Genomic DNA, 27,396 nt, shown 5'->3' with positions numbered 1-27,396 from the left:
CTATCTGTAATTTGCATGAAAATGAGATTTTGAAGGCAAAATATCCAGCAAACAATCCCGCATCAGTGATATAAATTTCAAAGACAAAAACATATTTTTGGTTATTTTATAACATTTTGAAATTTTTTCTATTTAAAAAAAGAAAAAAATTTAAATGCAAAACTCTCTATCTATTCCAAAAATTGCTTTAAACTCTATCCATTTTGCATAATTTTTTAATTTTATAATCTGGTGCTTTTTTAACAATTCGGTTTCTTTAACTTCACATAATATAATATTGGTTGATATTAAATCAAATAAAAATTTTCTATTTCTATGAAAAACTCTCTATCTGTTGGTTGTATGAACGTTTTCGTAGAAAAAAACTCTATCTGATATCAATTTCTGAATAATATATTATAAAATAAAAATGTTAAAAATCTTCACGAACTAGCAAAATAAACTGTTTTTTAGCTCTCCTGAAAACTTCTTATATTAAACAAGTAAGAGTGTTATATTCGGCCATGCCGAATCTTATATACCCACCATCAAACCTCGTTTGACTCGAATGAAACTTACATATGTCGAATTTCATCTGTATACTCGTATTTTTTAGGCCAGTTATAAGCGTTAAAGTAATTTTCTGAAGGGGACCTTATATAGGGGGGTAGGGTCAATTATGGGTCGATCCTCAGAATTTGGTTCGTATTAAATTTATTTGAGTCGAATTTCATCGCTACACTCGCATTTTTAAACCATTAATGAGCGTTGCAGTCATTTTCTGAAGGGGACCTTATATGGGGGGTAGGGTCAATCATGGACCGATCCTCATAAAATTTTTTAGATAGATTTTGACTTGTATGAAACTTACTTATGTCGAATTTCATCGCTATATTCGTATTTTTAAACAAGTTATGGCTGTTAAAGCTGCTTTTCGAGGGGCCACTTGTATGGGGGCTATCCGAAAACATGGACCGATATTGCCCATTTTCAATACCAAACAAACCTTACCTATAAGAAATATTTATGTGAAATTTCAACCCTCTAGCTCTTTCCATTGGGACTCTATCGTGCTTTCAACAGACAGACAGACGGACAGACATGGCTAGATCGTCTTAGAATTTAATGAGGACCCAGAATATATAATGAGGACCCCCCATCTTTTTTGATGGTGGGTATAAAAATATTTAAATATACTATGGTGAATGGTATAAAATAATCTAATGATTAGTTGCACTGCTACTTGTTTTGATCTAGTTTAAAATTTTAAATAAAATTAAAAAAATATCAGATTATGTTCCTTATCATTATACGTATGTACATAAAAAAAAACTTAAATTGTACTTTTTGGAAAAAATTTCAGTTTTCACAATATGAGTATGATACATACGCAAAATTGTGAATGGGATAAATGAAATAATAAAATTTAAATGTATGGTAGTCACTCTCAGAGTACATAGTCTGCAAGTAAGCTGAGAACACAAAGAAACCGTGTTTGTGGTGGTAGTTTAGTATCTGTGCGATGGTACAGAGTTTTAGCTTGGTTTTAGCCAAATTGCTGTTCGATTGCTCAACTTTTACTTCAGTTGTTTGTGAAACGTCGGTTGTGTCGGTATTGTTTTATCATTTGCTTGAAGTGACTCTATAAGGAAAAATACACAAGGAATTCATTGGAATTTTTGTGTTGAAGCTAAACAAGCGCTGAGGGTGTATGTGCCATTGTGTGTAATACTAAGAAATATACTAAGTAGTTTGATTTACAAAAAATATAGATTTTTCTCAAAAAAGAAGAAAAAACAATAAAAATAAATAATTAAGAAATGAAGCATTAATTCATATAATTTATAGTATAAATTATAAATTTTATACTTTTGTAAATAATTTTGGGTTGTTATCATTTTTATGTTTTTTTTTAAGTATAATAAATTGTTTATGGAAAAAACTTCGCATTTTGCTTCTTCGTGGGAAGAACAAGTGATTAAAAAGAATTGCATAATTACTCCCATTGAAAAGGGTTCAAATTGTTAAAGTCAAAGTACTTAATGTTTAAGAATTATTCCAACTTTTAAAAAGATACAAATTTTATACCTATATTTTTTTACTATTTTCCATTTTTTGAAAAAAAATAAAAATATTCAATTGGAATGAATACATACTAAATGTTAGTGACATAACTGTAAATTCTATGAATAACGCGAAAAGGATGTAAAAGTCCTTGAAAATATTAAAAAAAGAAAAAATAGTAGTTGTTAATCTGTTTCTGTCCAATTTTGGAACGCAATTGCTTCCTTCCGAGCACTGGACATGAATTTAATATTTTTTGGAGTTTATAATTATGAACGACCTGTAATAATTTAACACACAATAATGTTTCCGGAATTAAATGCATATATTTTCAATGACTCAAAATGATGTCAGATTTTATTGTATTTATTGTCGTTAGGTCGTAAGAATCCTTAAGAATGACAAGTGCAAAATTTACAATAAATAACAACCATTTAAGGGAAAATCAATTTTTGTGTTCTTAAGTTTATTTTTAAAGACAGGGGAGGTTTTAACATACATATACATATGGAAGTATATATGGACGTATGTACATAAAAATAAAATATGTATAGAAATATCATCTAGACTTTGTTGTCGTTGTCGTCATCGTTATTGTCGCTGACGAAAAGCGTCCAATAAACCGAGGCAATAATAAAAACAACAGCGTTTGTCACTATTACAATTTTACAAAACTTATATAACAATAACTTGGGGTTGATTCGTGTTCGTTGCTTTCTTTAATTTCCTGCTAACTTTCAGTAGTACTTCTGTCATTAAAATTATATCCATATCGGACAATTTCTGACATTCTGAATATTAAATAAAGATTTCAATCATTCTAATTTATTGTATAGATTTCGAGCGTCCCTTGGATTGGACTTGTGCGAAGAATAAGCTGAATTTATGTAGCTATAGTAGTAACTTATATTCAATTAAACTTTTTTGTCCCAACATCACCGTGAAAAGAGCAATAACAACAATAACAACAATAACCAATATAACGTAACAACAAAATATATTCAAAAACAAAAAAAATAGAAAAGAAATACAGTAGATACATACATATGTATGAATGTTTGTATAATAAATACTAAATAACCAAACCCTTACAAGTTTATAAGAACTTAAACTATATTATCGTACTGCATAACGTGTTTGTGTCGACGGTCTTGTTAATAATTCGCTTATACGCAATGAGTTTTCGTAGTGGTAGAAGTGGAGGTGGAAGTGGAGGCGGTGACAGCGGTTGTGTTCACTCCGTATTGTATTTGCAGACATTATTTGCATTTTCCTTAATATTACTACCGCAATTGGCAGCGTCAACTGTTTTAGATAAATTGCGTGATGATCCAGATTTATCACAGGTAAGAAATAATATGATTTTACAATGAACTATAAATACATTTAGATAAACATAGTTACATATATATGTATGTACATTTATGTGATTCTCCGTATGTAATTAAAAAAAATAATTCAGATATTTGTGATATTTTTATTTCAAATTCTTTAAATGGACCTGTTATAATTTCATATTGTTCCTTTGGAGAAAATGTAAAAAAATACAACAATTTTAATTTCTCTCAGGGACATTGATATTTTTACCCATATGTATGTATGTATAAAATACATACATCTATAGCCAACTCAACACAATTTCAATTTCAAAAATTATGTATATTTTTATGCAATTACTGTTACTTCAGCATTTTGCTATTTAGATCTTTTACTCCATAATTCATTTCGATTTAGATTTCATTAGTAAGCTTGGTTAGTATGGTCAATTCGACTCTTTTAAATCGAAATAATTGAATGTTATTATTCACTTATATAGTTAAATGATTTATTTGTATAATTGGGTCATATGGGGTTTTAATAAATTTATACTGAATCTATAAATAATTTCTCTCTCTTCATTAATTGATATTAAAAATTAAGTTCAAACGAGGATCATTTCAAATATTTGAACTCGAGCAAATAAAATTTGTGAAAAACTTTTAAGAAAAATGTGCAAAATTCAATTCTCAATACTAAATGGAGACTATTGATTTTTCTTTGCAAAAAATCTATATTATCTATTTATGTTTGACAATAGTTTATCACTGTAAAACTAATTCTCAACATTACAACAATATGGGATTATAATTTATATGTAGTTATGTATGTATGTATCTATTTGTATTTACCTACATATTATTATATATTAAAAACACAAGTACATATGTATGCACATATTTCACTTTAATACCTATACCTGTGGTAACTTTCTGACTTTTCTATTTATTATATAAATACAAATTTGTATGTATGAATGTACAATGTTACCAACAAGTTCGTTTTATAAATGTGAAAAGTAATTGTTGTATTCAAAGTACATCACACATTTAAAGAAAGGGAAAACAGAAGTAGAATTCTGCTTAGATGAAAAAGGAAGGAATACATACCTCTAAATATTAAGTTTCTTTCTTCTTTTAAGTTTCTGGTCACTTGTATCCATTTCCAATTTAGACATTTTATTAATACATTACAGTACATACTTGCATAGATATTCATAAATAATATGTACCTAACAATATTACATACTTAAATACTGTTATTTTATTTAAAAAAATCATGTTTTCTAAAAAGGAGAGTGTGAGCATAGTGTTTTCTTTTCTTATTTCAATTACTTAGTCTGTCCTACACAGAGACATACATTTTTAGTTCCTTGAGTATCCACTTTAAAAAGGGTTATGTATATCTTTCTCTGTTTTAATTACAGAATTTTTCGTTTCCTTACAATATAACATTTATTCTAATAATACATCCTTTTATATCCGTAATTTAAAAAAAGCAAGGGAAACCAAATACATATACTATATGTATTTGGTTTCCCGTGGAAAATAATGTTAAAAAGTTTAAAAAATCAATTAAATTGTCATAAAATGTACGCAAAAAATTAATTAACGTTTGAAATTTATTTTAAATGTCAAATGATACACAAGTTGTAAAATCTATGTTATTTATTATGACGTGTTTAACAAAATATCTATTTTAATAACAATTAATCTCAGTTAGATATAGCAATTATTTTTAAGAGATTAGTTTTCTTTGACAAATATAAAATAGCATTTTTCTAAGGAACAGGTGGAACAGTGGATCTATTGTTTCCGTATTATATACACCCGACCTTAGTTACTACAGTAATTACATACAAAGGAACAGGTAGTATTGATTTTTCCAAAAAAAAACCTATAACAAGGTCAAGGATGTTTAGCAGGTTTGCTGTATACCTTTTCCTTTTGTTTCAAATAAATCAACCATACATAGTAAATGTACTTAGTACGCACGTCGAGTCTTAGATACAAGCAACTACATAAATATACAAAAATGCATATGTATATATGACATACACATACATATGTATGTACATACTAAAGTCAGAAAAGTCGGATACACTAAAAACAATAGTAATATTACAGAAATGGCAAATAGTAATTTATTAGTTACTTGTATTCATGAGTTAGTTATTCGCAAATAAATACTATTAAATTTGTAATATTGTTATACTAACAAAATATTTTAATAATGATACTTTTCCTTTTTAAAGCGAAAACATAGCAAGACGTTGAAAGTTATGATTACGAATGGGATCTCCTTCTTATATTTTAAGAATGAAAAAATGTTGCGCAAATAGATTGCATTCGATTAGCCCTAATACATATACATATTTGGGTAAATATGAAGAATAATATACATATGTCAAGGATTTAGCAGACGTACCTACATATATGTATAAGAAATTATGCGTAATAGTTTTATTTGTTGTTATTCTTTTTGGACTTCAAATAAGGAATAACATTATTCACAATTTAAATTTGTTGAAATGTAATGAAATGTGGAAACAAAGTTCCTTGATATTTCTAGCTGATGTCCTTTTAAAGATAATAATAAATATATGGGCAATTTCGTGTCAAGTGACTCAACTCAAAAAATCGATTTTGTTGAAATTTCTTTTGAGCAAAAAAAAATTCAACAACAACAAATGGAAAAATAGGGGAAAATTAAGTGCCAAATATTGAAAAAAATTTATTCTTGAGCTAAAAAATAATTTTTTTGATAGATATCGCATTCCATTATGGTACTATAAAGCCCTCAAAGGAAATTGTTCTTTCTTTTAAGCAAAAAAAAGGGTCCATTTTGAAAAAAAAAATAATTTTTTTTGGAAACAATGAAGAAGTAGCTATCTGACAATTTTAACTATATTTTTAACTTTTTTAATTTAAATTTAAAATAACACAAATTTATTAAAAGCAAACAAAAAATATCATTAGTAGCAAAAACTACATCGATACTTTTGCAATTGATCGATTTATACTTCCTTTTTAAAAGTAATTAATCATAACATTCGAATAAGTGAAAAATATGATCTGAATGACATTTTCCAAGTTATAATTATGATCGTTCTTTCTTTAGTGGGAAGTTATATTAATATTTTTCTGTTTAATAGATAATAATTCAAAAACTTAAATATCTGCAAAAGCAAAAATTGTAGCAATACTTACAAGTAAAAATATTAATTTTAAATATCACAATGAATTGTTTATCATTTTAATTTTGTTCAGCGTCATGATTGACCTTTTAAATTGTCGTTCATTGTCAACGAACGTTGGTTTATGTTTTATGACCTAACTTCCTGTGTATCTGACATTACATACACTCTTAGCGATGGCTGTGATGACACTGACAATCATTAATATCATCATCATAAAGAATGCACACAAAATGCTTCTACTTTTCGTCGTTATTTATAAAATGTATTGAAAGTTTCTTCTAAGTTTATACATGTAGATCTATAAATTTTGCTTTTCAACTTATATCATGTTTGTGTTGATTAAGCTACTTTTACATTATACCACAAGTAATATGATCTGTCAAAATATTGTGTAGAAGAGAACGGATGGGATAGTCTAAACGCAATATGTAATGAAACCATCACACAATGAGAGAAAATACGGATGGAAAATTTGACAGTCGTATGGCTCTCTTCATTTAATGAAATGATTCAAAAAATAAGCTTGTCGCTTATTTTTGATCTAATGCGACAAGCTTATTTTTTGAATCATTTAATTAAATGAAGAGAGCCATACGACTGTAAAATTTTTTATATAAAAAAAGAAAGAGCTATTGTATGATGCAATGGACCATTTTCAATCAAAAAATCATTTTACAATTTTCATATTATTAAATGATCAAAAATTTTAATGAATGATAAATTTTTAAGAACCGATCAATAATTAATCCAGTTGTAGAATACATTTTTGAAAACACATCTCGAGTATGATGCAATGGACCATTTTCCGCCCTTTGCATTTCAGGTGACGATATATTATTATCTATAGTTTTTTAATGCTTTTTATTATCAGGCATGGATACGTTTTATTTCGAAATTTTATTCTAAATAACGTCTAGAATACGGTGGATATACATATGTACTAGCTATGAGAACATTTTTTATGTCCATTGATTTGTTACTTGATCATTAAATGTAATACGCATTATATTTTTGAGATTCGGAAGATTAACATTTTTATAAACTCGTAAAATTATTTTATAAACTACTTTTTTCTCTAATATTTTGTCTATTATCTCTTAAAAAGTTTAACGGCAAAAATGTACAATAGCTGTGAGCTGCCCATCTCCGATATCTGTAGTGAGAATGTAAATGTACAATGTATTGTAGGCGTTTATTTCATCCCATAACTATCATGTATAGCTGTAGCTATGAATGATAATAATAATAACAATAATGATGACGGTGATAATGATAATGATGACGATGATGCACTCATTTGTTCAATTAAATTTAATTAAAGATTAAAGCAGAAACGGCGTTGACCTTAATGTTATTCATGTCGATAAGTGTTCCAAACACACGCTGCAATTCAAAAAAGTAAATAAGAATCTTGAAGATTGGAACTGAAATAAAACAATATCCACATTCACATGAATATTCATACATAAACATATCGTTATGTATGAATTAGCTTTGCAAACAATGCAAAGCTAAACGTTAAAAATAAAATTGTCTAATGTTTATAATGTTTTACAAAAAGTAAGAAAGTATAGTTGGGCATAGCCGACCATATGATACCCTACAGGAATTATTAATATATTTTAGTGTGAGATTAGTTTAGTCCATTTTTTGAGAGATAACGAAATATTAAACATAATTATGAGCCTCAAAGCGGTATTTGGGGGTACGCTTGTTGATCGGTTTTCTTTAACGTGGGTGTAGGACCAATATTTCTGTATGCACAAACGCATAATACCATTCTCCTTTCTGTAGGGTATAGCAACTAAAAATTATACAGCCAGAGCTTCTTGAAAATCATACTAATTTTATATACTACATACTCATACTCTTGAGAATATTATAATAAAATATTTGGTGGGTTTGTTTTTTGACTGACGATATATTACACTACATAGAAAGAATTTATCTAACTATGTTGTAATGCGAAACAGTGTTAGAAAATCATTGGTAATCTTAAACAATTAATATAAAATGTTTTAATTTGTCTTTATTAACAATGTAATTGCCACATTTTTTTTATTAAGAATGTTTTACAAAAGTGTACAGTTAATGCATGAAAGCGAAATGAAATTTAATTTAGTAATTGTATCTTGCATTCCATAATTAAAGAAACTTAAAAAAACTGAACCCTCTACAAACAACCCCTATTAAACTAGACATTTTTAATAAAAGTTCTTTAATTTTTTTTGAACTTATTAAGAATAAATGAATATGTAGTTATTAAAAATAAAAAAATATATATTAACATTGGATGATTTTCAATTCGTTTTCAATATTTCTGTGGAGTTTTAACAAAACTTAAGCAAGCGAGTAAAACATTTCAGAAATATTTTTAATATTTTTAATTCTAAAAAAGTTTGTATTGTATTAAGATAGGATTTAAGATAATTTTTAATTTATTTTTGTTAAAAAAGAAATGATTTGTATGTATTTTTTAAAATTTAAAATATAAATTAGAGAGTTTTTAAAAGGAGTTAGCATTTTTCCTTAACCTGTTGATTAATTTGAAAATCATAAACTTCTGATAAGATGTGATTCTCAAAAACGGGGAAAAGTGTGGAACAAAGTCTAATAGCTTTGCAGTTAGTTAAAAACAAAATGTTTAGAGTGGTATTTTAAAATAAATTTAATAGATCTATACAAATCGGAGTTCTTTATAGAGGTGTACATTGTGGCTTTAGTTATCTAGTAAAATGTTCAATTTGATAATATACATACATAAATTGTACTTATCTTATCCAGTTAGTTTATATGTATGATGCTTCATTGTCCTTTACTCACACATACACACAATTACAAAGATAAAGAAGAAGTACTTTAAAAGAATCATACAACAAGACATTAAAATCCTTTAAAACACTCATGAAACTTATAGACAACCATAGGGACAGTCATGCATAAAACTCCCCAAAACATACATACACCCTAAAATACGGTTTCATTTTGGCCTTAATGGAAATGGTTTTTTTAAAAAACGTGTTTTATGGCCTTTTTTTCTTACAGACTGCATCATTACGGAAACTAATGCCTGTTAGGGTAAGATATCCCAAAAATTTTAAATTAAACAGTTGATAAGTTTGTTACGTTACGTTCGTTGAGTTCTTTGTTTTCTGTTACTTTCATCAATATTTTCATTTTGTTTTTTTTCTTTTAATTTCCATTTGTATCCTGGTAGTATGGAAAAATCAATTTATATGTATTTTTTAAAACATACATACATATATATAAATATATGTAGATGAATATTTACTGGACGTTGTACATGTATTATTTTATATTTTTTGTATTAATATATTTAGTTAACAATTTCGTTATACATACAATTTATATTTTGTTACTGTTTATTTATTGTTGTATTTTATTTATTGTAAGTTGCATTTAAGGCTTGGCTTTTTATAACTACTTACTGTAATAGGGTTGATTTCTGCCGACCTTTAAGGTGTACATACATATGTTACTTGCCACTATACCGATAGTAACAGTCAGTATTTGTTGGGTGGAAAGGTGCAATTATATACCATATGTCCAATATTATTACCCGCAAAATATTTTAGTGAGGTTATAAAAGTGTGAACTTTCAAATGTACTTAACTTCGATAATATCCCTGAATTGCATTTAAATTTATAGCATTTCAGTCGACTCATCCCAATTTTTTTATGAAGACAGCCACTTACATGACATAAACACTCACCTAAATATACAATTTTCATATGAATTTAGAATTTAAATAAAAAATAATAAATAAAGAATTTAAAAAAAAACGCACTGTTGTACGGTATTATATGGTCGGTCATCCCCGGCTGTACGTTCTTACTTGTTAAAAATAAATAAAGTGAAATTTATATGCCCCTTATAACACACTGAATGTCGTTTTGCGGTCCAGAAATACAATAACAAAAATTTGAATTATTCTTCTCGCGATAAGATCAAAATTACAGAATTTTTGAGACCCATTTCGAAAAGATTGCAGAAATTGTTTTGAACATATTGTACAGAGATCAAGATTTTCAGTCGAAGGTAGGGAACTGAGGACCTTTACAAAAAAATAGTTTTTTATTTGTGTAGTATTCAGTACATTAAAACCCATCGTTTGAGAGGTATTCCTCCAAAAATGTGGTCCACGAGACACCTTAATGTACATACATACAAATATTTGATTGGTCTGAACGTACCTTATGATCTACTAGCAATAAACTAATGAGGGTTATAAATATTTCAAAAAATTACATAAACATTTTGAACAAGTAAGAGTGATATAATTGGTTATGCTGAATTTTATGATAATTTCATAATTATTGATTTTCCGTAGGTGAGGTTATATGGGGAAGTCGTGATAATTATGGTCGAATTCTAATAAAATTTGAATATCGAATTTCATTGCTACTTTTAAGCCAGTTATTAAAGTTAATTATTTTTCGAAGGGGACTTTATATGAAGGCCACGGTCCAATACGAAATAATTTTTGGATGTACAAAACATAATTGTGAAAATTTACAATCTATAATCCTATACGATCCATAGTTAACAACCAATATGTATAAAAATTATGGGTTAATTCATTATTAGAAGTATAATACCTAAGTTATCGTTTAATTTATAAATTAAGGAATCATGGAATTCCTAAACCCTACTCAGAGAAATATAACTCGTGCACTATTTTTATGAGTCGGTCTAATGTGCACACTTTGTGTTTGCAGGAAAAATAAAAGGCTTAACAATTTTAATAATTTTATCAATAAAGCTACATATAGTTTTACGAATTTTGTTTTTAAAAACAAACAGAAACCGTAAGGTGGAATGACAAAAGTAACATATGCCACTTTGAGTAGCATGGTGATAGATGATTCTAAGACTGAAGCATGTGCTATAACCAGTAATTGCAAGGGCAGGTGACAAAACTGTACGCTTTAGGGGTGATTTTTAATACCAATTTAATAAACCGAAATGAGTCAATATTTTTACACAATTAATTTGGAAAGTGGTATGAGTGTTTCATTATTGTTTTCAAAAATCTATAATTATAATAATAATTTACCTATGTATTTATATTTGTTCTAAAATGCGTTCAAAATTTCAGTACCCGGTTATTTTGTTTATTTTGGTTTAACCTAGTATTATTGGCCGGTTAAACTTAAACACAATCGACAAATCCTATAAAATAATCAAGTCGGAAGAAGAAAAAATTTTAAGTAAATAATAGTAATTTTATGATTTGTTTTACCAATATTATTATTTTTTTCAATGTTTTTAATTGAAATTGAATTACTAGAGTCTGCGTAATATAAGCGAATTTAAACTTTTAGCTGAAATACTGACAGAATCTCAGTTGTTTTTAAGAATAGTTCAAATGTTTCGATGTTTATCTTCGAAGTCAAAACTGAAGTTGGAAGTGTATTTCAATATTCAATAGAGTGTTTTTCACGCATGCTTTTGTTCCGTTATGTCAAATTTAAATTTTAAATGTTTAAATTTAAACAATAAAAATGCACTGATGTTGCCGGGTTTCAAACTTAGATTACCGATTTCATATAACGATAATAAAATTTTGAAGCACTTCTTAGTTCACTATTTTCTCATTCCATTCTTATTTTTCTTCCCAAATCTTTGTAAATATCAAACAATAATTTGAACAAGAGTACATGCTTTAAAAATAAAACTGTTATATTTTAAATATGTATATCCTTCTCTTATTTTCAGTTTTACAGCTTGTTGGAACAAAATCCTATTGCGAATTCAACATTATCATTAAGAGCCTGTACATTGTTCGTTCCCACAAATGAAGCATTTCAACGGCACCATGATACAACCTACGTCCTCTATCACATGGGTAAGAGTATTGTTAAATGAATAGAAAGGGAATTTTCTAATACTCTATTTTTATAGCTACTGTCGCGATGACTCAGGACCAACTTACTAAGACCATACCATCAGATATGGATGGAAATCCCCCATTGTATATAACGAAAAATCGTAACGGTGATATTTATGTTAACAATGCTAGAATCATTCCATCGCTGTCTGTGGAAATGACCAATAATGACGGCAAAAGACAGGTTTGTACTTTAATTGTAAACGGAATACAATGAATTTGAACATTTCCCATCTAAACATTTTTAGGTAATGCACATCATAGATGAGGTTTTAGTACCTCTTACATCGCTACCAACTTCCAAAACGGAAATTACAAATCCAGACGCATTTCAATTTTTGCAACAAGCTGATTTACTTAACATAGGAGAAAATCGTTTAAGGTTGGTTGAGAGATTCTAATGTTTTCGCATTAAAAGTATTAAATATTAATTTCTATTTAGATCGTACCGTTCTCAAGTCACTGTGATGCGAAAAGAGAATCTATATCAGTCTCCCGGTGGCCATACCTTCCTTATTCCGGTGGACGAAGGTTTTAAGGTAACAGTATTGCGATCATATTTTGAATATTTTTTAACTGAATAATTTTTAATATTTTAGCAAACTACCCGTAGCAGTTTGGTAGATAATAAAGTCATTGATGGCCATGTTATTTTAAACAATGTGATATTTACGTCGGCTGCTCAAATTGAAGTGCCTCAAACCACTGCCGCCTTTGAGGATAATATTAAAGTAACAGTTAGCTTTTCCAAACAAAAAGAAGGAAAAAGTAAGTCATTAACCGTTATGTCAATACCCACATACCCGGGTATGTTTTTCATTTTTGAAGTGATATATCTCGAGATCTATATATCGTATCGACTTGAAATTTGGACTATGCTTTCAGAGTAATGATTGCTGAATTAGTTAGATATATATTTTTTAAACCGATTTATGACCGATTTTCTAATTTTACCTCGTACATCAGTACCCAACATATCCGGGTATGTATAAAAATTATATGTCAGTTATCGGACAAAAATTAAGTTTCATTATAAATTTTATGTTTTATTATTAGAATTATATATATTCTTGTATCTTATGAAAAAAATTAAGATAAATAACAAATTTTGTTTCAAATACAGGGTCATGCGTCATTGCTTATATAATAACATTTACAAATATGGACCGATTTTGTTGAAATTAATTTGTTTATTGTATATGACTTAGTAAAGTAATATTATACCGATTATAATAATTTTCTTCTTATATTAGCAAAAATATTTAAGTTTGAATTTTCAAATTTTAATTTTTGACCATGACTTAGCAATCTTTTTTTGCAAAAAAGTTCCCTACTAACGAAAGCAAAAACAATTTCTTTAATGTTAATTGATTTTATATACCTTAATGAATAATATAGAAAAAAGATTTTTCAATTACCTTTCCCGGTCACTGAGTAATAGCTTCTTAAAGTCAAAATTTTACAAAGTCAAATTCTGCATAATGTACATACATTCTACGTTTTTTTAATTAAGAAAGCAATGAGAAAACTTAAAAAAAAAATTAAATTTAATGGTATGTGGTCAAAAACTATTTAATTTATTTATTCATGGGTTTTATTAAATTAGTTTTAATATTTATCTGAATTATACACTAGAAATATATAAAAAGATAAAATAGCCATATAAATTGTGTGACATACCCGGGTATGTTGGGTATTGTAATTTTGCTCGGGTATGGACACGACTTAAGTTTAATTTAATTAAATTTTTATTCTTATTGGGTTCTTGAAGAGACAGTCTTCTAACATATCGAGGGACTATATTCATAGTCTCTATCTTATATAACACTAGCTATCAGAAGAGCAAAACAACCTTTTATTTCGCTAGTTCAAGAAGAATTTAAAATTTTGCATTATTTGCAAAATTATTTAAGAATTTAAAAAGCTACTTTCTACGAAAATTTCCATACAACCAACTAATCGAGAAAAAAACTAGTTTTTAAAAAAGCACTACACAGCAATAATATTAAACTAATTATTATAACGAACGCTATCTCGAAAACAATTATTCCGATTTTAGATATTTTATATGATTTGAGTTCAGCATGTCCAAATATTAAGAAAACTTTTTGTGCAGCAGAAAATTATCCTAACTAATAGGATATAAAGCGATTTTTGTATAGAAAATTTTGGATTCACAAATAAATCTGAATTTTTTTTAAATAATGATAAATAATAATTATATAACTCGGAGCTAATTAAATTTCAAATAAATAATCATACTTATAGTTCTCGAGTTCTCTTGCGATCTATGGAGCAAATCCCCACGAATTAAAAATATTTACATTAAATTTTATACTTTGACTATTTTGCATTTCATAAGTTCAGTCCAAAAACACAGATTTTTGAATTATTACCTTATTGAAGTGAATGAGCGATAGAACTTCATTGAACTAAATCGTACTGCGTTTTCCTTTCTAGTGTATGTTAAATCGAATACTTTGCTGGGAGATTCAAAGCATGCTACTGGTGTGGTATTAGCTGAAATTGTTAAGGCAAATATACCAGTACGTAACGGTGTTGTGCACTTAATACACCGGCCACTGATGATAATTGATACGACCGTAACACAATTCCTACAGGTAAGCCAACAATATCTAAATACATAAACACAACTAACATCCAACAATAACAGCAGAAATAAAACAAAAGACATAGATACTTTTCACGTTGTGTCAAATAGTTTTTAAAAATAAAAGAAAAAAAATCAAATCCATAATATACACACATAGGCAAACATTAAACATGTACATATGTATGTGTATTGTGAAAGTAGATATATTTATCTAATCCTTGACTCAGAAATGCCTCATAATCGTATGCTCGTACATACTTACATACTATTTCAAAGTAGAGAAATGGGTAATGGGGCAGAAGTATCAATGGGCTTGGTTTAACTAAACAGGATTAGTTGCTATATACATAAATAACCGTATACATAAAGTTAAGACTATTATAAAAAATATTAAATATTTTAAAGGATAAATGTAACTTGATGCTCCGCTAAAAAACACATGATCATGTATGGCTTTGTTTTTATTTTGGGTCTACAACATATTTAATCACACATAAAATTGCTTAGAATATTTATTTCTAGCCTTTTCTCAAGAGACTCAAATAAGAACAAAGCTTTCTGAACGTCCCTCGAAATTACACATTACACACAACAACACATACACATATACAGACATACAATAATAAGAAACTAAAAAAAATGAAACCCAAAGACAGATTTTACTTGAACTGAATATCTCAGAATGTTTTATGATTTCAACATTTTCAAACGATTTAATCAAAAACTACATTCGGTTCTTAGTAAAATCAAAAGCAAAATTTTATTTTAAAATAATTTTTAAAATATAAATTTTATTTTAAAAAAATTTTGGGTGTAATGTAAGTATTCTAATAACAAAATTAATAATGAATATCATTTACAACTCATTCAAAAAATTTAACCTTGTAGTTACCTTAACATTAATTACTCTATGAATGTGAGCAATTTACCGATCCTCATAGAATTTGGTAGACAAACTTTGACTCGAACAAATCCTATTCACGTTGAATTTCATCGCTTTACACGCATTTTTAAGTCAGTAATGAGCGTTAAAGTCATTTTATGAAAGGGGACCTTATATGTGGGGTAGGGTCAATTATGGACTGATCCTCATAAAAGTTGGTAGAGAGATTTTGGTTTGCATAAGACTTGTTTTTGTGCAATTTCATTGCTATACGGGTATTATTTATCCAATTATGACTGTTAAACCTGTTTTCCGGGCGGGTCGCTTGTATGGGGGATATGCGAAAACGTGGACCGATATTGCCCATTTTAAATACCAAACAACTTGCATCAATAAGAAGTATTTGTGGAAAATTTCTGCCCTCTAGCTTTTTCCGTTCGGACTCTATCGTGTTTTTAACAGACAGGCGGACAATCGGAAAATACAATTTGACATGTTGCCTATATAGATACATACATACATAATATTTAATTGATCTCGATTTGTTTTAAAAGTATGTATGTATAACTCGAACGTTTTGTAATACTATTAAAGAACTACAAGGCTAAATACACATTCTATTGCATACTTCCTTTACACTTTCAAATTAAAAATTAAAAGAAATTACAAATTGTTGCGCGTAATTGTTTAGTTCGGGGTTTGAGAAGAGTTTTGTTTAGATAATTGGCTAATTACAGACTTTGGTTTTATTTCTTTTTATTAAACTAAATTATGTATTTACGAATTGGCATTTCATTCTTCTACAATATATTTTAAATTATGCTCGATTGTTTTTACAAAATTTTTTTACATATAATTTAATTACATCCATATAAATAAATAGCTGTATCATTTGTATCTTTTTGTTTTTGTCATTTAAGAAATCTTTTTTCTTGTACATAGTTTTATTTTCTTGTTCAATGTAATTTTCAATATTTTATACTAAATATCTATTTTTTTTTGGTAAAATTGTGTTTTCGTCAATATTTTAAACTTGCACCAACTGGATTTCTTTGTTGTTCTAACTGCAATTATTCTACCAATGTTGTAGTCATTTAAGGTAAATATTGAACTATTTCCTAATACTTGTTTAAGTTTAAATACATAGAATAATGTTCAAATAATTATATATTTTAGTATAGACTTAAAAATATCGAAAGTTTTGTGAATCTATGCTAAACTTTTTACAACAGGCAGTGATGCCAGGAGATATTTTTCAAAAATCCCTACGCTTATGAGAAAAATCCCTATTTTCACTACACCTACTTTTTATTTTCCCTACATTTTTGCCTACACTACCCTTTAAATTTTTTCAGGTTTATTAAAAAAAATAACAAGAAAATAAAAAGCTAAAGAATTAAATTTGTTTATAAGATATACATATATAATATATATTATTTTTTTTGAAATTAATTTTTAAAATTTCCATTTTAAAGTTTTATTTTTTTACATTAAATTTTACATCATACTCCAACTCTGACTCTCATATAAGAATCTGAACATAACATTGAAAACAAAAAAACCATTGCAGTCCCTAAACCATTGCTGCCCCTAAAAAATATTTTCATAAAATTTTCATATAATTGCAACTAATGCCTGCTTTTATAAATTTTCAAAACTTTAAATTAAATAAAAATATCTCAACAGACAGACGGACACCGCCAAATCGACTTTGCTATCTATAAGGAATCATAACAAGACTAGCATAATCGAGAAAAAGTTGTTTCGAGAGAAATGGCATACATATTCAGATAGTTGAGATTATTATGTTTCGCATCTAAATTGAATTGGTCTCTATCTAATATTCATGAAAAAAAATTGTTTTATTCGCTAAAAACTATAAAATTGAAAAAAATCCCTACAATTTCACAAAAGTAAGAAATCATTCCCTTTTTCCATACATGTGAAATTTAAAAAAAAAAATCCCCGCAAAAAGGGAAAAATCCCTACACTTGGCATCACTGCAACAAAGTCTCTTTTAATTTTTAAAGTGTCCAATGAAGAAATAACTATTTTAATAACACAGCGCGAAAAAATCAAATTAATTCATTTTCTTGGTCTAATGGAGCAGATCACGATACTGTATTAAGAATTTTTGTTAATCCTGGAAAAATTTTTATATGGACTATTTCGTATATGTATAAATTTTTTGAAATATTTAAGTCTTTTGGATAATTTTTGCCATGTCCTATAGGTGAAAAGTTACACTACGGCAGTTCTTGACCGATAGAGCGGAAAATTCCAATAGTACTAACCTTGGTTCAAATTTCATCCAAATCGATTTTTTAAGTTGGGAAGAATATATCGTCACTTTAATTATTTACCAAATAAAAACTGTTTAATAACTATTTAAAACTGCATTAAAATTTTCTTTCATCTTAACCATTGATTTTTATCATATTTCTTTCACCTTGGGAAAAAAAAGTAAATGTTAGTTATATTAAGGTGACGATATAAAAATATTTATTTTGTTTTATGCAGCTAAAAATGTAAAATCTGGTTAAAGAATTTCGTTTTTAGGGATAAATGTTAGTTTTTGGGGTAAATATTATAAATATTATAATCAGATGCGAATAGGGTGAACATATTGTCACTGAAGCTCTGTATAATGGAAAAAGTTAAAAATAAATAATAATTTAATTTTCACAACTTAAAAATTTGTTACGAATATAAAAAGCAGAACCTGCAAAGAAGGGATATTTCCAAAATATTTTAAAGTATCATTAAAAAACCCTTTAAAAAATGTTATAAGTTTTACGAAAACTCCACATAATTCCGCATATACCGTAATCGGCACCTAAAACGAAATTTCATACATTTGCACTGAAAAAAGTTAGCTTTTCGTTATTATTTAGGTTATTGAAATCAAAATTATATTGTTCCTAATATTCATAAGAATTTTATATTCTGGAAGGGCGTTAAATATTAAAAATATATATATTTTCTTCATTGTACTAATTTAATATTAATTAATAAAAATATTAACTTAATTTTCAAACTATATATTTGTCATTATAACTTGGGAATAAAATAATTTGTTTTTTTTATTAAATGGCGCGATGAACTTCAAATTGTCAAAAATAAACTTCAATAATCAACTTAATCTCAAATTTCAAAATCAAAATACACAATACATAGGCAATAGTAAGTATCTAACACTGTATCAATAAGTAATATATTTTAATATTATTACACATATCCACTACTTAAGTCACATACATACATATACGTATTAGCCGAAACATAGAATTTTATTTCCTTAATCACTGCTTTTATCATTACTTCAATGTAAAAAAAAACGAAAGATATCATTTACATCAAAGTAAATCGGTCAAATCTTTATTATTTTCAATACTTTGTCATATTTATATGTATGTATAGTACGTGTTTATGTAATGCTTTGATTGTATCAACTTCTGATAATTAACGTGACTATTATCCGAGATTTGTGCGCGTTTATTTTCAGTAGATGATCAAAATGTTTGCTATAATTTTGTCCTTTTTGTATGTAGTATGTATCAAGTATGTACTTGCACGATGAACAAAATTTAAAATTCTCCAATATGCTTTTTTTCATTTCATTATTATGCTTTTATGATCAAACAACATTATAATCCGTACAGAGTATGGCTTTTGTGAATTACACAGAAACAACATAATTAAAATACTTTTTTTTATTATTACATATGTATAAGAAAACATCTTGTTATTTAATATTGTACTTTATCGCTTTCAAAAAAATCACGTAAGAGTGATGAAGAAGCATTTGCTCGATACGGTTGCTCATCGAATAAATTCAAGACAGATAGGAAAACTTAATAAACAATATTATGATTAAGTATATTAGTTATACTTTTGTTTCCTTACGGGTCTGGGATTTACAAAATAAATAAGATTATATTCAATAGACTGGGTCCGAAAAATTCAAACCTGGTGCTATTCTATAAATTGCAAAAGAAGATATAACATTTTGCAAAACAAATTATGGAATTTTACTAACATTCTTTTAAAAAAGTTAAATTACATATGCGTTTTAATTTTAACTGCCAAGTGGGATTCGCCAAAAGCATTTCATTCATTAAAAACATAATCGAAATATATTTTCCCACATTACACTAATACATACTTATAAATAGCAGAAATCCTTTATTTCCATTGTTTGTTCTTATCATTCAATCAAATACCTTTAGAAAAGATGTAAAGTTCTCATAAATGCAAATAATTTTCACACAAGTACTTATAATCAATTGCAAATTAAAAATATACATAGAGTATAAATAATTACTTTGTTAAACATTGCACGAGCATTTCAACGAATAATATTACAATTTTAAGTTTATAAATTTAATTTTTTTTCATGTAGGAAAATGAGAATGGAGCTTTGCGAAAGTTCCTTGAAGTAATTATGGACATTGGTGGCCAAGTCTTAGATGATATTAACAATTTCGGAGATGTTACAATTTTAGCACCCAGTAATGAGGCCTGGAATAATTCAGCTATTAACAATATTATTAGGTTTGTATCGAGTTTTTGTAATTTATTCAGAAGATCATTTTTTAAAATTACTTTTAAATTTCAACAGAGATGTTCCAAAGATGCGGGAGATATTAAATATGCACATTATTAAGGATCGCCTAAATGTAGATAAAATCAAGGAAAAAAATCAAAATTTAGTAAGTCTGAAGGAATTTTAAATGCAAATTTCTATGTTTAAATATGTACTTTTTTTCCTTTCAAAGATTGCACAGGTTCCCACAGTAAATAACCGTACATTCCTCTACTTCAACATTAATGGCGAAGGATCGGATGAAGTGATTACTGTTGAAGGCGGTGGAGTGAACGCAACTATCTTGGAAGCAAATGTCGCCAGCACTAACGGTTATGTTCACATTATCGACAAAGTTCTTGGAGTTCCTTATACTACAGTGCTGGGCAAATTGGAAAGTGATCCTATGCTAAGGTAATACTATTCGCAATAAACTTATACACAGAATATCAAATAGCACATCAAATAACTTAAAAATATCTCTTTATAGTGATTCATATAAATTGGGACAATTTTCAACATTCAACGAACAACTGAATAATACACAAAGACGTTATACGTACTTTGTTACACGTGACAAGGGCTGGCAGAAAATAGGATTAGATTTCCCTTCAGTGCATAAGAAATTATTTATGAAAGACTTTGCCTATCACGTAAGTAAAATTATTTTTTAATAATAATTGTCATCGATATTTAGCGTTTGCCTTTATTTTTAAAGTCTCGCTCAATTTTGGAACGTCATTTGGTAATTGCTGACCGCGCTTATTCCATGAAAGATATGGTCGCTATGACAAAAGAAAGTGAATCAATTGTTTTGCCAACTTTCCGAGATTCTTTAAAAATTAAAGTAGAAGAAGAAGCTGGACGTAAGTATTAAAGAAATCTTAATTATTTAATCTTTTTGCGATTTGTTCTAATGAGCTAATAATGTTATGGGAGGTAATAATTTCTAATTTTTAATCTTTACCTTTTTTATAAAATTCAAAACCAAGATCTTCATGATGAATTCGCTTCTCATGATTGGACTGGTGAGTAGGGATACATTTTTAACATAATCAAGCAAAATTTCATTTTTAGAGAATTTCATTTGAAACATTTCCTAGATAAAAACAATGAATTTTTTGTGTTCTTTAAATGAAAAGTTAGACAAGAAAACACATAATTAATTGTAACATGTACATAATTCAGGAAAAAATAAAATAATTATAAATAATTTTGTGGGTCAAAAATACTCTAATTCCGCAATAAACCCAAAATTTAGAATTTTTGAGGCTCCACCACCAATCAATCTCGCGCTAAAAATAAATAATTCCTTATTTTAATAGAGGATCGAAATATGTTGAAAAATAAATATAGCAATAACAAATATCTACTATGGATGTCAATCGGGATTGATTTTTAGAAATACCAGATTTCGGGAATTTTAAATAAATCCCGAAACCGCTATATCGGTATTTCGGGCTTTCAGGATTTCTAAATCCCGCAAAATATAAATAAATTTTCAAGAAATCTTAGTAATTTACCGACAAAAAAATCACATTTTCTATTTCATATTACAATATAAATAGACTTAGTAAGTATTTACTAATACAAAAAGCTTTCCAATAAGCATTTTGTGAACTTTAGAAAAACAAATTAACTCAAAGTATAAAAATAATAAAATGCAGTCCTGGGACCTCCAGGATCATAATGGAAAGGAAAGGGGAAGAACATAGATAATAGGAGCAGATCGAAGAAAAACAGAAAATATTAGGAGATATTTATATATACATAGTTGCATAATCAACAGTTATAAGAAACTGAGAATAACTATGAACAATGAATTCATCCATTTCGACAAATTTAGAAATTATTAATTAATTGATTAATCATTTAATTGAACATTTGACAGATAAGAGAATAATTCCACCCTAATGTCTGGTAACTAGCTGTTTCTAGAACATGGAATATGAGTACCTGTTTCTCCTTCAAATTGATTTTAACAACTTTTACAGAAGTCGTTATAGGGTAAATCCATGCGCCTTGTATGGCTTCCAAATTTACAATTAGTTGAAACCTACTATTTACGTAGTATATTTTATGAGGATCCATACGAGGCTACAGCGTCTTAGCAATTGCGCAACTGTACTCATGTGACCATCCGTCTTGAGCTGAATATCGGATATATGGTTTTTAATGGCCGATAGGGGAACGCTACAGAACTGGTCTATACCAGTATAGCCATTGTAGTTCCAGCTTTGGCACATGTATCAGTAATATAATTACCAGTTATAACTCCGTGTCCTCTTACCCAAATTATCGTTTCGCCATCTTATTAGCAGAATGACTGCCAGCATAGATTCTGATATACCCATTAGATCTATGCCAATTTATTGTACTTTTTATTTTTTTATCAAAAACTATTAAAATCTTTAATTTAGTGGAAAAACACATTTTAAAATCCCGAATTTCGTCGGGATTTTAAAAAATCTCGGTTTTCGGTATTTTCAAATCCCGACAATTCCATGATTTTCGGGATTTCTAGTTAGTATTAAAATATTTGATTGCTAAGGCAAACGACTACATGTAATTTGAAGGCTTTATTTTAATATTACCGCTAATATACAGTGTTTTGTATATTGTATATTGTAACATAGGTACATACATACATACATATCTAAATATTTATATCAACAATGTTAATATAAGAACTTAAGTATTTCATATTTAGATTTACATACTCAATTCATATCTACAATTAGTGTTTAATTTTAAAATTTCTGAATTGTATTAAATAAATCCATTAAAAATTTTACATTTAATTTTGTAGGTTATGTCATCATTTGGAATTATAAAAAAATTAATGTCTATCGCCCGGATGTCGAATGTACCAATGGTATTATACACGTGATTGATTATCCAATGCTGGAGGAGAAGGATATCGTAGTGAGGGGAGGTAGTTATCAGATTAAATCTAACTTCTGCATATTGTTTGCAAATCTCTTCATAATAGCAATAGCAAAACTTTTCTAAACCAAAAACTAATTTAAAAAATTAAACGAACCAATTGTGTAAAAAGCGAAAAACAAACTTAATTAAATATAAACAAAATAATAAGTTCATAATAAAAATTTGAATTTCATACATAATACTCAAACATCAAAATACACATACATAATTTAACACCCCAATAAGCAAAAACCTTTGAAATGATGTAAATGTGTATTTGAAAACCTATTCAAATTTCATACATAGCCTTTGAGAAAAATTTTGAAAATTTTTGTTTTCAAATGGAAAATTATGGCCTTCTCAAACAAGAAGGCAGTTAGAAATCAAACGTATTTTTCAAATGTATTTCAAATTTAAAAAAAGGCTAGAGGTAAGCTTGAAACTAAAAAAAATTTCAAACGTATTTCAAGTATTCTTTATTATTATTTTCATATATATTTCAAACCCTAATTATGATGCTAACTATTGCAAAATTCATATATTTTTTTACATCACCTGAAAATAAAACATTCATACATTTATTTTAGCATATTTTTCTTTTATATCTCCGATTATTTCTCCTATATTTAACGTTTTTTCGCTCCCTTGCTGTAGAAAAAATGTTCTGTTTTTATTTTTCTAAAATAATTTATTTTTTGAAAGAAACTTTTCTAAGTTCAATTAAAACAAAACTTTGAAAATTTTATAAATATCACACATTATATTTTTTAAGCGTTTTTTGAAATTATCATGTTTATTTCAAAGGCTAAACTTTAAAATTTGAAAACAATTTGGAAAATACATTATTTAGTTAAGAAAATTTTCAAAAATATTCACAGGTTTGAATGTTAATGTGTGATATTTATAAAATTTTCAAAGTTTTGTTTTAATTGAACTTAGAAAAGTTTCTTTCAAAAAATAAATTATTTTAGAAAAATAAAAACAGAACATTTTTTCTACAGCAAGGGAGCGAAAAAACGTTAAATATAGGAGAAATAATTGGAGATATAAAAGAAAAATATGCTAAAATAAATGTATGAATGTTTTATTATCAGGTGATGTAAAAAAATATATGAATTTTGCAATAGTTAAAATTATAATTAGGGTTTGAAATATGTATGAAAATAATAATAAAGAATACTTGAAATACGTTTGAAAAATTTTTTAGTTTCAAGCTTACCTCTAGCCTTTTTTTTAATTTGAAATACATTTGAAAAATATGTTTGATTTCTAACTGCCTTTTTGTTTGAGAAGGCCATAATTTTCCATTTGAAAACAAAAATTTTCAAATTTGTTCTCAAAGGCTATGTATGAAATTTGAATAGGTTTTCAAATACATATTTACATCCTTTCAAAGGTTTTTGCTTATTGGGTTGGGACTAAACAAATACACTCATACTTTTACACACGTACGAAAACACTACATAGAAATATTTTAATTATTTTTTCAATAAAGTTCAATTATTTTTTAATCATGTTCTGTATGAATTTCAAATATAATAAATTAAGCCACTTTAGCCTTCATCACGCATTATGCATAAATACAACCTATATATACTTATAGTATATCAAATGAAACCTTTCATTTTTATTATAATTTGAATATTTTTTTTATATTTATTTGAAAATGTTGTGCGTTTATAGATACAAGTTATTTATCCAGAATTAATCATTAATCAAAATACCTACGAAATTTACATCTTATAGTTTTATTTTTTCATTTTCATGCATTATTTTTGAAGATTAATAATATTAATTTTCATGAATATACACACATATACATATATGTATTTGTATTCAATATTTGTTGTTTTTTTAGTCAAGCACCAGCAGAAACGTTAAAAAAATTTCCTTTTTTCATTAATTTTTAATTTTATTTATAACTTTTACGAGAAATATCACCGCGTTAAGCAATAAGTGAGACAGACATTTTTCATCACTCAATAAATTCATTCAAGTTTTATCTCAAAGCCATGAACGAATTTATATAAACTTCTTTTTAATATTTGTGTTCAACGAATCATTATATTAATACAATTAAAAATATTTTTTAAAAAAATTTTCAAAATTAAAATACACGCAACTAAAATTAAATGGAAAGTACAACAATTATGTACATGATAAAAATAATAATTACTTAAAAACTGCCGTTAAATTAAAAACACTTCAAATAAATAAAAAATCTTTTTTTAAAGAAAAACTCATTTGTAAAATAATGAATATGTACTACAATAATTGATCATAAAAAGAATCACAATCGAAAGCAATCATAAAATATCATTGTCATAATTAATTTATGAGTTTTAGCAAGAAGTATTTAAGTTCATGTATGTATAATTTTTCGAAGTATTTCGATTTACATAATTAGATGTATTAGAAATGCAATTATTTCACTATTATTTGATATAGTCTTCATTCCATTCCAATGAATGCATTGCAGTTCATACTTCATATTATGCAACAAAAACATGCATAATACCCTATACACAATACATATATACATATTAGATTAAATATTAAATTTTATTTTGAATTTGATACAACCCTCGACCATTCGTTCAATTTTATAGCCGCAAAAACTTTCCTCTTCTATCCTTTCACATTGGCACTCAAATCCCATATACTTCTGCTTTTCTTCTTTTAATATTAATTCTAATACTAAACTAATAATGATGAGATCATGAAGATGACGATGAATAATAATAATAACAATAATTAATAATGATGATAAATCAACTAAATCGTATATATATTTAATTTTATAGGTTAGACAATTAAATAACAATTTAAACCAAACAAATTCCCTTCAAAATACCAAAAAAAAAAAGTTAAAAAAATCAAAACCTACGAAAGAAACAATACAAAAATATAAAGAAAGCAAACAGCACTTCTTGTCATGTCTGATATTCTCAAAGAAAGGTTTGAACGAATGAGATATGCTCTCTCTTCTCTATGTCTCTCTAAAAGAATTACAGATTACATTTTTATTTTCCTTCATTTAATTATAAAATACATACAATTATCTTTTAGTTTAATTAACATTTAAAAAGATGCTTAGTATTTAATGTAAGTACTAGTTATAATTCAATTTAATATTTAATAATTTAATTAATAATATCTAATGGATTAAGCAAACTTCAACCTTTACATTAAGAAACAATAAACACAATACATACACCTAAAATTATGCTACCAAAACAAAAAAAAAAAAAAAAACAAACAAAAATGTAAGTGTGTGTGTGTATAGTTTTGACTCTGTTATTTAAATTAAATTAATGATATTTTAATTGTATGCTAAATCAAAATCATTTAAAATAACATATAATATATGTATGTATGTATAAAAAGTAGATTCTCAAAATACACAAAACACACCACACCCACCAATATAAAAAAAGTTTTAAATCATTTTAATTTAAATCATGATAATTTAAAATATGTTTGAATTATAAGAAGGTAAAATAAAGATACTAAAGGACGACCAGCAATAAACCAACTGGCTTTGAAAATTTTTAATTGTACAAGTTCTATAAAAGAGTTGAAAATACATACACAGTTCATAAAAATTGGTTTAAATTTAACCAGTCGTTGGATTGTCATTGGCTGTCCTTTTCAGGAGTTAGTTCAGTTAAATTGTTTATAATATAAAGCTTTAACTACATATGTATGTTCTAAAATGATCACAGTGTTGAAAAATAATCTTTTTTTGTCAAATGAGTAGTAGTAGCAGTAGTATCAGCGGCAGTAGTTGGAATATACAATCATATAAAATAAATTGGATATAAAAAAATGCTTTTGAGATCATAATACCTACAACCAAACAAAAAAGTTTTGAACTTTGCTAAATAAGAAGCTTTAAATAACCAAATAGCAAAA

At 27.0% G+C, this 27,396-nt stretch overlaps 1 protein-coding gene across 13 annotated transcripts; it reads left to right on the top strand.

Moving 5' to 3' along the window:
- Positions 1 to 1,502: 1,502 nt before the first annotated feature.
- Positions 1,503 to 27,396, top strand: LOC119615991 (fasciclin-1). Of its 13 annotated transcripts, none has more exons than XR_005232490.1 (20): positions 1,503 to 1,700; positions 2,880 to 3,389; positions 9,605 to 9,637; positions 12,300 to 12,429; positions 12,486 to 12,655; positions 12,720 to 12,853; positions 12,914 to 13,010; positions 13,071 to 13,239; positions 14,932 to 15,092; positions 15,886 to 15,903; positions 17,059 to 17,067; positions 19,146 to 19,151; positions 20,371 to 20,522; positions 20,590 to 20,680; positions 20,747 to 20,967; positions 21,044 to 21,206; positions 21,272 to 21,419; positions 21,546 to 21,581; positions 23,363 to 23,716; positions 24,899 to 27,396. XR_005232490.1 is itself a non-coding variant. In XM_037972092.1 (20 exons), the coding sequence occupies exons 2-20, from the start codon at positions 3,219 to 3,221 to the stop codon at positions 26,288 to 26,290; spliced, it is 2,040 nt and encodes a 679-aa protein (XP_037828020.1). In that variant the 5' UTR covers positions 1,503 to 1,700; positions 2,880 to 3,218; the 3' UTR covers positions 26,291 to 27,396. The 13 variants fall into 13 exon arrangements, 3 of the variants coding, with proteins under 3 accessions (XP_037828020.1, XP_037828021.1, XP_037828022.1); XM_037972092.1 differs by having other exon boundaries at positions 23,363 to 23,488; positions 26,286 to 27,396; XR_005232491.1 differs by having other exon boundaries at positions 1,549 to 1,688.

The sequence above is a fragment of the Lucilia sericata genome, unplaced genomic scaffold (genome assembly GCF_015586225.1).
Source record: "Lucilia sericata isolate MDLA Ls3-8-SP2 unplaced genomic scaffold, ASM1558622v1 Contig000051F_arrow, whole genome shotgun sequence".
Taxonomy (NCBI): Eukaryota; Metazoa; Arthropoda; class Insecta; order Diptera; family Calliphoridae; genus Lucilia; species Lucilia sericata.
The sequence above is the reverse complement of the archived record's forward strand: the minus strand, read 5'-3'. Positions and strand labels throughout refer to the sequence as shown.

Bases quoted from the DNA above. Each gene is read 5' to 3' on its own strand.
- LOC119615991 (XM_037972092.1), top strand. From the start codon at position 3,219: ATGAGTTTTCGTAGTGGTAGAAGTGGAGGTGGAAGTGGAGGCGGTGAC. The intron at 9,638-12,299 runs GTAAGATATCCC...TCTTATTTTCAG, and splicing joins GGAAACTAATGCCTGTTAGG to TTTTACAGCTTGTTGGAACA. The intron at 12,430-12,485 runs GTAAGAGTATTG...CTATTTTTATAG, and splicing joins CTACGTCCTCTATCACATGG to CTACTGTCGCGATGACTCAG.